General features: G+C 41.6%; 1 protein-coding gene across 1 annotated transcript in view; it reads right to left on the bottom strand.

Annotated features, from left to right (window-relative positions):
- Window positions 1-12,274, bottom strand: part of LOC128830151 (disintegrin and metalloproteinase domain-containing protein 20-like) — a 191,173-nt gene that overhangs the window by 54,249 nt on the left and 124,650 nt on the right. Inside the window, exon 16 of the mRNA XM_054015910.1 lies at window positions 5,752-5,935. Within this exon, the coding sequence (XP_053871885.1) occupies window positions 5,752-5,935 (184 nt within the window). The remainder of the gene's footprint in view (window positions 1-5,751; window positions 5,936-12,274) is intronic.

Genomic DNA, 12,274 nt, shown 5'->3' with positions numbered 1-12,274 from the left:
CCAAAAGAAAAAAGCTGCAGGAGTAAAAAGAATGCATGCAGAAGTCCAGCAGGAGAGTGGGACTATCCAGTTTATTGCATTGAATTCAGGATGTAGGATTACCTTGTGGGCAGGTAGCATATGTGTGCATCAGGTGCAAAAAGGTCATGGCCTTCAGTGACTGAGTATGGGCTCTTGAAACCAGAGAGGCTGAACTGGAGGAGTTAAGGGACACAGAAGTACACAGATGAGCCTTTCTTGGACACAGTAGAGTGGTCCCTGCCCCAGTCTGACAGCCTCTGTGGTGTTTAGGAGGATGAAAATCTTGGAAGGAGAACATCAAACTGGAACAGAGGGAAATGGTCCCACAGTGGACATCCTCCTTCCATATCATGGCATCCTCTCGCACTGAGGATACCTCTTGGGAGGGAATCCCAGTTATTAGGAAGAGACAGGTGATAATAATGGGGGATTCAAACATTAGAAACATAAATAGCTGGCTTAGTGATGACTGGGAGAACCATACAGTGAATGGCTTGCTGGGCATGAAAGCTGTGGATTTATTGAGACATCTTAGACTATCAGGGTTGGAAGGGACCTCAGCAGGTCATTGAGACCAACCTGCTACTCAAAGCAGGACTAATCCCCAGGCAGATTTTTACCCTAGTTCCCTGAATGGCCCCCTCAAGGATTGAGCTCATAACCCTGGGTTTAGAAGGCTAATGTTCAAACCACTGAGCTATCCCCCCCACTGCACTAGACAGACTTATGTACAGTGCTGGGGAGGAGCTGGTGGTTGTGATACATATAGGTATTAATGACATAGAGAAAGGAGGAAAGAGGGTCTGGAGGCCACATTTAGGCTTCTAGGTAAGATATTGAAGACCAGGATGCAGAGAGAAAATTTCTAGACACCATTAATGACTGCTTCTTAGAGCAGCTACTCCTAGAACCCACCAGAGGAGAGGCAATTCTTGATTTAGTCCTAAGTGGCACATAGGATCTGGTCCAATAGGTGAATATAGCTGAAACACTTGTAAACAGCGAGCATTATATAATTAAATGTAACATCCGTGTGTGTGCGGGGGCGGGGGAGGAGGTAATAAAAGAAACCCAACACTCGTACTTAACTTCAAAAAAGGGAACTACAATAAAATGAGGAAGCAAGTTAAATGGAAATTAAAAGGAACAGTCACAAGAGTGAAATGCCTGCAAGCTGCATGGGAACTTTCTAAAAAGACTAGAATAAAGGTTCAAATTAAATGCATACCCAAATTAAAACAAAGTAGTAAGAGGATAAAAAAAAAATGCCACCATGACTAAAAACAAGAGAGTAAAAGAGGTGGGTTAGAGGCTAAAAGACACCCTTTAAAATTGGAAGTTAAATCCTGCTGAAGAAAATAGAGAGGAGCATAAATTCTGGCAAGTCAAGTGCAAAAAGTAATTAGGCAGGTGAGAAAAGAATTTGAAGAGCAACTAGCAAAAGGCTCAAAAACTATATAGCAAAAAAAAAAAAAAGTACATCAGAAGCAGGAAGCCTGCCAAACAGTCAGTGGGGCCACTGGATGATCGAGGTGCTAAAAGAGCACTCAAGATAAGGCCATTGCAGAGAAGCTAAAGGGATTTTTTGCATCTGTTTTCACTGCACTGTTTACCCCTTTTTTCAGATCATTTATGAATATGTTGAGCAGCATCAGTCCTAGAACAGATCCCTGAGGAACACTGCTACTTACCTCTCTCCATTTTGAAAACTGACCATTTATTCCTACCCTTGTTTCCTGTCTTTTAACCAGTTACTGATCCAGGACAGGCTCTTCCCTCTTACCCCATGACTCCTTACTTTGCTTAAATGCCTTTGGTGAGTCACCTTTTCAAAGGCTTAGTGAAAGTCCAAATACACTGTATCCATTCAATCACTCTTGTGCATATGTTTGTTGACCTCAAAAGAATTCTAATACGTTGGCGACGCATGATTTTCCTTTAAAAAAGCCTTGTTGACTCTTCCCCAACAAATTGTGTTAATCTATGTATTTGATAATTTTGTTTTTTTCTATAGTTTCAACCAGTTTGCCGGGTACTGAAGTTAGGCTTACTGAACTGTAATTGCCAGGATAGCCACTGGAACCTTTTTAAAAAATTGGTATCATATATATCTTTCATCCAGTCATCTGTTAAATGAGCTGATTTGAATGACAGGTTACATAATTTCATATTTGAGTTCCTTCAGAAATCTTGGGTGAATGCCATCTTGTCCTGATGACTTATTACTGTTTAATTTATCAATTTGTGCCAAAACAACCTCTATTGACACCTCAGTCCAGGACAGTTCCTCAGATTTGTCACCTAAAAAGAATGGTCAGGTGTGGGAACCTCCCTCACATCTCTGCAGTCTCAAAGGAAAGGTCTTCCACAGTATTTTGGTGCTCAATGCAGGACAACTGCAATGGAAATTAAACAAGCTGCAGAGTCAGCTGCATCTGAGGATGCTTTAATAAAGTTCTTGCTAAGAGCTCACCCTCAGCTGTGATAGCCTGGAACTGTTCAGGATGTTCCACAGAAAGGTGTTAAATAAAGCTGTTGAAATCCATATAGTTGGTGTGGTTATACTTTACAATCACAGCTCAGTGGTTCACTATCTTAAAATTGTAGGGCTGCAGATGAGTAACTCTGATGGCCAAACAGGTTGAGGTATTTTTGCTCCGGATCATATTTTATAGATTTAGTTTGGTTTTGTCTGCCAGGTTCATTGACGGCTTTGACAACCAAGGAGTTGGGTGAAGGCTGCAGAAATAAAAATTCAGATTTATTGGCAGAAATTTAATCCTTTTCTGTAGTTTTTACATGTAGGTGGTACCGTTGCCAAGGTTTGCCAGATTGTCTTGAAGGGTTTTGGTAAAGCATCATTTACTGGTAAAGTCCCTCAAGGTGAGGCTGTCAAATTCAGAATGTCTAAAACTTATGCCGTAACTCTTGGAGCTCCTCTAACGGTATCTGTGGCAAGTCAGCAATTTGTTTCATCTGCTCTTGAAGCTGTTTAAAAAATTGTCAGCCAAAGAAGGTGGGGGAGGCATCATGGCCTCATCTGGAGAAGAGTTGATATTTGTTTGTGGAGTGACCTTTCTTGTCTGCTCATGCCTCTTTCTCATCAAAATTTCTCCTTCAATTGAGCTTGTTGAGGAAGAGGAGATGGAGCAAGAGGCCATCTCCCCTGGTGGTCACCAAAAGGAAAACTTGGGACTCTTGAAAACTGTTTTCAATAGGTGGCCCAAGGGTCCCAGTGTAGCCACAGAGGGGAGCCATAAGGCACAGGAGATGGCAGCCAATGCTGCTCATACCAAAAAGAAGGCACATGGGTTGTCTTGTCTCTAGGGCCTCTCTTTCCACAAAGGTGTCAGGGAGGTGGTTCCTATGTTGGCAGGTAGGGGAACATTGCTCAGAAATTTGGGAATCTGAAGAGAGGGAATCTCAACATCATCGAGAGGAGGAGGTCTGCCTAGCTCGGAAAGTACTGGAGAAGCAGGTGGTACTGTAGAAAGATCCAATCCCAGTGACCCTGTCAATCTCAGTATCAACATGCACTTGGCACCTATTAAGTGGAAGACTTCAGCTTGTCTGAGACCAACAAGTCTCTTGAATATCTAAACTTCTGCAGTACCAGGTGGATTTGCATAGAGAATGAATGAGTTTTCAATAGAGTGGAGCTTGCTTTAAGAGGTCCCGCCTCGTGGAAGCTGTCATTACAGAAGTTGTCAAGTGCTTTGGAGGTACTGAAGCAGCATGAGATGTCTGGTTAGACTTCGTCAGTCCCGAACGAGTCTGGGTCACTTGTCTAGCTACCGAGAGTAGCACAGGAAGCTCTGTCAATGCAGCCTTTCTGAAAGCCAAATGTTTAAAATCTCTGCTGATGCAGTTATGCTTAGGTAGTACCGAGGTATGCTTGGTACCATAGCTCTTTGAAGAGCTCGGAGTACTTAGGAGCCTGGAACCTAAGCAGTACCCAGTCTAGGACATGAGATCTCTGATTTGATTTCTGAGGACACAGAGGCTTTTTTGAAACAGACGTTTTATGAGGAGAACTCTAACTTCTCTTCTTGGGGCCCTTCCTAGTACCCTCTGATGTCTTTTGCCATGAAACTCTGGATGAACGAGGTGTGAAAGTTAATGCTGTACTATACTTGCTCAGAGACTGATGTACGGGGCAGGTATCTTGGCCTGGATCCATAGCAAAGGAAGTGTTCCATCATAAGGAGTCTGAGACTAATTTCCCTATATTTTTCTAGCTATGCTTTTAAAAGTTGAACAAATATTGCACTTTTGTGGGATATGCATGTCCCCCAGACAACAAATGCACTGGAAATGAGTGACCACCACTGATCGGGATAGATTCCTAGCAGGTGAGGCAGTGCTTGAATCCTAGAGACCCTGCCATACCCTAGTTACAATTGCCAAGGGGAAACTCGCAGGTAGGGAGGAGGGGAACAGAAGGGATCAGGATTGGAAAAATAACCCTCAAATGAAGTAAAGAAATTAGAATATAATACTTAAAGTAGAAATCAATAACCACACTAAACTAAACACTAGAGGATGCTAAAGCTAAGCTTTGGGCAAAGCAGTGGGCATGACAGACCCTTCATTTCAGGGAGAGGCAGCTGAGAAGGAACTGGGAGTGGTTTGCTCCCGTAACTCTATATAGCCTCAATATGGGGCTTGACGATGTCTGCAGCATATGTGAGGGCCAAACAAATACTGCTGCTGAAAATCTCTGATCAAAGGCACATGGGCCACTGGAAGTGGAGCGTGCACAGGGTCAGTACCTGAAGGATAAATGGTGTTATTTTTAAATGTCCTGGATTTTTTCCCCATTTTTAAGGCAGATTTTAAAAAGCTCTTTTAAATACTCAGCTACAGTGGATATTGAAGGCTTCAGAATATTCTGCTACAATGTCTGTCACCAATATTCAGACATGAATAAATGGATTTACTTACTTAACCCGAGATAGTGTGTACTATGCACCTAGGAGACTGGATTGTGCTATCAAAAAAAAATACATTCACAGTGGACATATAAGCAGCTAATTAGGTGGATAAACTCCTGTATACCCACCCAATGGAAGAATAACATGGGACTCGGTCATCACACCAGTTGTATCTTTACATGTGATGGAACAAATAGACCCCAGACCCTATCAGGGTCTATTTGTTCCAGTTGGATATCTGTCCAGTTGGATGTCTGCCCATATTGTATGCTCTTTTGCATTCACTATTTTTTAACACTTAAGGATTTTGCATCTAGATTTGTAGTTCAAATCCAGACAGATATCCAGGCAGAGAAGGCTTAATTCAAGTCTAACTATACTCAGAGAATGTTGCAAGATGAACTTTTTTGTAAAAAAACATTTTTCCTAGAGAATATTGTCTTTTTAGTCATGTTCTGGCATATACTGAGCAAATGAAGATGGATTCAGACAGTTTAGAAACTTCAGGAGGGAAGAATACATCTAGGGACAGATTTTTAAAGGCCCTTCGGGGGAATTTTCAAAAGTGCAGTGAACCCCAGACCCCTACTTATCATTTCTCCATCCACGGCTTAAAAAGGAATAGAACACATGCTGCTTGGGGGTGAGAACAGGGTGTCCTTGTAGGGATCTCTGAGGCTTTTCAGGTAAGGGGACAGAAAGAAACCTGAATTGGGAAGGAAGAGTTCAAGGCCTCCCTCTCCATTTAATCTCTGTTCCACCCCATTCACAAATCTAACTATACTTACTACAGTACCTTGTTATCGCCACATGCTGTGCCATCTATCACTGAGCCAACATCCACCATGTCCCTCCCAGCATGAAATTCTGTACCCCAACACAAGATATCATCAACTGGAGTTTGAACTATGGACCCAAGACTTTTCATTTGAGGTATTTTTTTAACATTAACACACTGCAGTCTTCCACACAAGACATCTCTGAAAGAAAAAAATAACAAGAACAGTTGCTTAAAGGTTTATATGAGATTTGAAGTACTCTGTGTGAGAGTTGTGGTGCGTGATGGTATTGGTGAGGCCTCGCCTAGAGTATGTGTCCAGTTTTGGAAGCCACACTTTAAAAAAGATGTAGACAAATTGGAGAGTTCAGAGGAGAGCAACAAAAAGGATGAAAGGTTTTTAAAAAGCTGACCTATGAAGGATAGGTTAAAATAACTGGGTATGTTTAGCGCTAAGCAAAGAAAGCTGCAGGGAGGGGAGGGAAAAGGGGGACCTGGAAACTGTCTTCCACAAAGTTAAGGGCTGTTATACACGTAGAACAGTTATCACTGTCCTCCATGTCCACTGCAAGATAGGACCAGAAGTAATGGGCTTAATTTGCAGCGAGAGAGATTTAGGTCAGCTATTAGGAAAAACTATAAATAGGGTCGTATCAAATTTATGGTCCATTTTGGTCAATTTCAAAGTCATAGGATTTTAAAAATAGTAAATTTCATGATTTCAGCTATTTAAATCTAAAATTTTACTGTGTTATAATTGTAGGGGTCCTGACCAAAAAAGGACTTGTGGCGGTGGGGGGTTACAAGGTTATTTGTAGGGAGGGTTGCAGTATTGCTAGCCTTATATCTGCGCTGCTAGAGGTGGCGGTGTTGCCTTCAAAGCTGGGAAGCTGGAGAGTTGTGGCTTCTGGCTGGGAGCCTAGCTTTGAAGCCAGAGCTGTCTCCAGCAGCACTGCGGAAGTAAGGATGGCATGGCTTGTTATTGCCACTCTTACTTCTGCATTGCTGCTTGCAGAGCCAGGCCCTCAGTCAGCAACTGCCAGTCTCCGACCACCCAGCTTTGAAGGCAGCAGAGCAGAATTAAGGGTGGCATGATATAGTATTGCCACCTGCACTCTAGCGCTGCTGCTAGCAGGGCATCACTTTCAGAGCTGGTTGCACAGCCAACAGCCACTGCTCTCTGGCCACCCAGCTCTGAAGGCAGCACAGAAGTAAGGGTGGCAATACCACAACCCCCTAAAATAATCTTGATACCCCCGTACATCTCCCTATTGGGTCAGGACTCCCAACTTGAGAAACGCTGGTCTCCCCAATGAAATCTGTATAATATAGGGTAAAATCACACAGAAGACCAGATTTCACGGTCTGTGATGCATTTTTCATGGCTGTGAATTTGGTAGGGCCCTAACTATAAAGGTAGTCTAGCACTGGAACAGGCTTCCAAGGGAGGTTGTAGATTCCCTGTCACTGAAGGCTTTTAAGAACCAGTTACATAAACACCTATCAGGGATGGTCTAGGTTTAGTTGGCCCTGCATCAACATGGGTGGGTTCCATGCCAAAATTTCAATGATTCTATGTGATCTTTTTGGACTATGTGGCCAGTTGGGGAATCAGAGGTTAAAGGTGTGGTAAGAGGAAGCAGAAGGGGTGGAAGCAAGTTTTCAGGGGAAAAAGGAAGGGGTTTGAAGAGTCATTTAAGAAATAGAGCCTACAGTCTTAGGACAGTCTTAGTTGGACAGCAGCCAACTTCTCCTGCAATCCTGACCCTGCTTGCTACAAACCAGCACTTCAGCCCTTTCTGCTCCTCATAGCTCAGAGAAGGTGCAGTGTAGGAGGTCATTCATCTTTACTGTTGTCAAGAAGAGGAGGATGAGGAGTTGGTTGTTGCAGCAGCACCATCTGCCTGGTGATTGTATTAACCATTGGTCACAACCCACAAAGGAAAGACTTGAAGGTGCAAAACTCAGTCAGACCTACTGAGGAATCATGGTTGATTCACCATGCCCAAGACCTGGTTGAAGAGCGGGAGAATCTCAAGCAAGGAGAATGTGCTCAGAGACACCAGAGAGGGGTCTGTGGTGGAGATACTTCAATACCAAAACAAAAATGAGTATTAAATTATTTTTACAATATAAATTAATTACAAACTTATTCACATCTTTCCTGAATATTAAGATATATATACAAGTCTGTTGTAACCAGGATGCTTGGTGAATAGAACAATACATATTATGTTTTTAGTTAGTTACGTTATGAGGTACTCAAACTAATCAAAGGAATTCCAAGAGGCTTCTGCTTTCTGTCATCCTGAGGATAAGTCCCCCAGTGTCAAGGGAGATAAGACCATATTTATGACTCCCAAGAGGGTATATACAAACTCAGTAAAGCCCCGTTTTGAATTTTATTTTGCTTTAACTTTCTATGCCAATTTCTTACTTTTTTTTTGGTTATAGATGTAAACATGGTTGTAGTGATGGGTGCTTTCTATATAATATTTGATAGGAATTTTAATTCTGAAAACAGCAACTGGTAAACACCATTTGGTGTAAAAAGCAACTAAGTAAAAAGAATGTCTTATCAACACCAGGACACATCAGCCTGATATAAGATTACCAGATTGGTACAGATTGGTATAGATATACATCCTTATCTCAAGAAAACAAACACTGTAAAGAAGATATTTTAGGAAAACTTGGTCCTGTAACAGAATGTGAAGATGTTCTTTATTCAGGATATTCCATAGAGGAATGTAGGGATGTGTTCTCTAAGCATAAAGTGAACCCTTTCCTTTCTCTTTTTTTTCAAAGAAAAGCCTTTAAAAAAACATATATAGTTAGAAAAGTTATAAATCTTTTGTTTATTTCTTACAAACAGCTTTCTGAAATGCATGCTTGTATATATGTTATCTAAATGCAAAGTTTCTAATATAATTTCCTAATATCATTGCTATGTCAATGGTAAAATGTTGTATGTACCAGTATGGAATCTAATAATATAAACTACTAAACTGATTAATAATACAAGAAGGCATTTAAAGTATAGAATATTTATATTAGTGGGGGATTACTTAATTATTTAACAATATATAAGCAACTCCCTAACCCAACTCAGGAAGATAAAAGGAATCATTTCTCCATAAATTATTATGAAAAATCAACAACTTCTTTAATAACTATATAAGCTACAGATGCTCTTTAAACATTATTGCATTTTAAAGAGACTGTTTAGAAAACTAAACTTTTAAAGAACGGGAGCATTAGGTCTTTTTGAAAAAAACAAACAGAATTTTATGACCTGTTGAATCTAATAAAATTGAAGGACTAGCTCAGAAAATGGACTGGATAAAAAGAAAGAATTAAAACTCCAAAAATTATCTAGTACTCTTTTGCCACAGAAGAACAAAGCCAATTAGAAGCATATGCATTATTCATTCATTAAGCAGACTGCATAGTTAGAAACTGAAGGTTTCACAAAAATCAACACTTGAAAGCATGGAGCAAGTGAAAGGATGACAAGCAGCCAACTTTAAATATAAACCAAATTGAAAGAACTTGTATTTTTTATAGTTTCAAGAAGAGTATAAAAAACTTGGAAGTGAGCACCCATCACTCTCACAGCCTCTGCTATGACACATAATACTCATCAATTCATGTGTCTACCTCTACAAACAAGGTGCTACAGATACAAAAGAAGAACAAAGAAGCTATCATCAGAGAAGCCACAAGAAAACCTCCCCAAGGACAACCTCCTGAAAGGAGAAGAGGTGAGAGGAAGTTAACGAGAATGCTGTCAATGGATTAGATTTAAAGACTCTTGTCATTGGTATTATTGTGATATTGAAATGCTTTTGTAATTAAAGATGTTAATGGTTTCTCCTTTTAGGTACCAAATGGTTAGACCCTATACTCCTGGAGAACCTAGAATTCCTGGAGAGAATACCAATTACTGGTAACAGAAAAAGTAGGGATTTAATTGGATTTTAGATTCTTAAAATTCCTTAATTGGCCTGTTTTAAGACATCTCCTCAAATGACTTCTTCTAAGTAATGAATTTAAATATTTTGAGTTCATAGGTTTAGTTAAGATTCTAATTGAGCATAGTAAACAAACTGTATGTTATTCCTGATAACCAACAGAACTTCCCTTTCCTGAAACATAATTCTTTTGCCCATTGTGAGAAAGCAAAGTGAGATGGAGCAAGAGAGCTGCCCTGCAGGAGACTTGAAGCCTGGAGCAGGTTTGGTAAATGAGTCAGCCAGAGATATCTGGCACAGAGAAGGAACCTTAAGCAGCTGATTCCTTATAGGAGAACTCAAGCAGTCCTGGGGAAAGGAGGATGGACAGATTGACTCTGAGAAGCCACAAGGGAGTTAGTTTGGCCAGGGCAGGACTGGGCAGCTATAAGCTGATGAGACTCTGGGAAGGAACCTTTTTCATTTGCTCAGGCTCTGAGGTAAGAGGCATATCCCAGGATAGATTTTTGGGATTCTGTAAGTAACTGGGAAAATTCTTTTTTTAAGTTTGTTTTTGGACTCTCACGCCAAGGGAGCAGCCCAAATGTGCTCTGTGTTTATGAAACAGACTTTCATTAAAGTTTCTTGACTTCTTATTAAACTAAACTGCCAGCCCAGATCCTTGTGGAAGGGAAGGTGGTGGGGTTGAGTGGAGAGGAGACAGGTCACCCCTTCATTGCCCTTCTATACCCATTTATTAGCAGTCTTGTTTTCTAATGCTATATTAACACTGGACTCACAATCATTTGGGGAAAGTATATCTCTTGTTAACTTAAAAAGAGAAAAGCACCCCACAGGCAGTTCAGGAGAAGTAACCTTGAGGTTAGTGAGTTTGTTTGACTGCTTATTTTCCTCTCTCTTTCAGGTTATTTAAAGTTACAGAATCAGTTGGGATTGAGTGTTTGGGGACTGCTTGATCCTTTGTTCCCTGGATCATCCTTGATCATCTTTGATTAGCCTCAGTCAGCATTGTGATCACCCTCCCACTGTGTGATTAACAAGGGGGTAGGGCTGACCTAGGAGAGAAGGCCTTAAAAGCCAGAGGCTAACCGACCAAGAGGAGCTAGCAAACAGGAGAATTTGTAAGAGGGAATCATAATATAATCACCATGCTTAGGAAGGGCCACATCGCCAGTACCAACACTGCTCCTGTCTCCTCTACCTGCAACTGTATCCAGACAGAACGTAACCATGGATGTCTCTTCCCAGATCCTGGTGTGGATTTGCAGAGAATGTGGACTGCATTTCCCACTCTCAGAAAGCCAGGCTGGGGAGGGGGGGGGGGGGGGGGGGGGGACACGGACGACTGTCCAGTGTGAAAGGTGCCTGCTGGTGGAATCTTGCAGAAAGCAGGTGGAAGAGTTACAGGAGTAGGTGGCTAGGCTGAGGCATTCCATCCATGCCCATGAGGAATTCATTGAGAGTATTCATATGGAGACATTCCAGGCTGAGAAAGCTATCCAGCTAGAGAGGGCTGCTGTCATGCCACCGGGGGAGGAGGATATGGCTCTGTCACAGGGAGGACACTGGATTTTGGTTACTTATGGCAACAGGCAGTGCTCCACCCCTACTCCAATCCCACCGATCACAGTGATGAAGAACCTTTATACTGCCCTGGCAACCAGTGATGAGGAATCCCCCCAAAGGTGGAGGAGGAAAAGCCATGTACCCCTAAGGCTGGGAGGATTTGATAAAAACAACCCAGGAAACTACAGACCAGTTAGTTTAACTTCGGTGCCAGGGAAGATAATGGAGCAAGTAATTAAGGAAATCATCTGCAAACACTTGGAAGGTGGTAAGGTGATAGGGAATAGCCAGCATGGATTTGTAAAGAACAAATCGTGTCAAACCAATCTGATAGCTTTCTTTGATAGGATAATGAGTCTTGTGGATAAGGGAGAAGCTGTGGATGTGGTATACCTAGACTTTAGTAAGGCATTTGATACGGTCTTGCATGATATTCTTATCGATAAACTAGGCAAATACAATTTAGATGGGGCTACTATAAGGTGAGTGCATAACTGGCTGGATAACCATACTCAGAGAGTTGTTATTAATGGTTCCCAATCCAGCTGGAAGGCATAACAAGTGGGGTTCCGCAGGGGTCTGTTTTGGGACTGTCTCTGTTCAATATCTTCATTAACGACTTAGATATTGGCATAGAAAGTATGCTTATTAAGTTTGCAGGGAGGGATTGCAACTGCTTTGGAGGACAGGGTCATAATTCAAAATGATCTGAACAAATTGGAGAAATGGTCTGAGGTAAACAGGATGAAGTTTAACAAAGACAAATGCAAAGTGCTCCACTTAGGAAGAAAAAATCAGTTTCACACATACAGAATGGGAAGAGACTGTCTAGGAAGGAGTATGGCAGAAAGGGATCTAGGGGTTATAGTGGACCACAACCTAAATATGAGTCAACAGTGTGATGCTGTTGCAAAAAAAGCAAACATGATTCTGGGATGTATTAACAGGTGTGTTGTGAGCAAGACACGAGAAGTCATTCTTCCGCTCTACTCTGCGCTGGT

This window comes from Malaclemys terrapin, chromosome 1 (genome assembly GCF_027887155.1).
Source record: "Malaclemys terrapin pileata isolate rMalTer1 chromosome 1, rMalTer1.hap1, whole genome shotgun sequence".
NCBI classification, from domain to species: Eukaryota; Metazoa; Chordata; order Testudines; family Emydidae; genus Malaclemys; species Malaclemys terrapin.
This window is presented reverse-complemented; position numbering and strand designations above follow the sequence as displayed.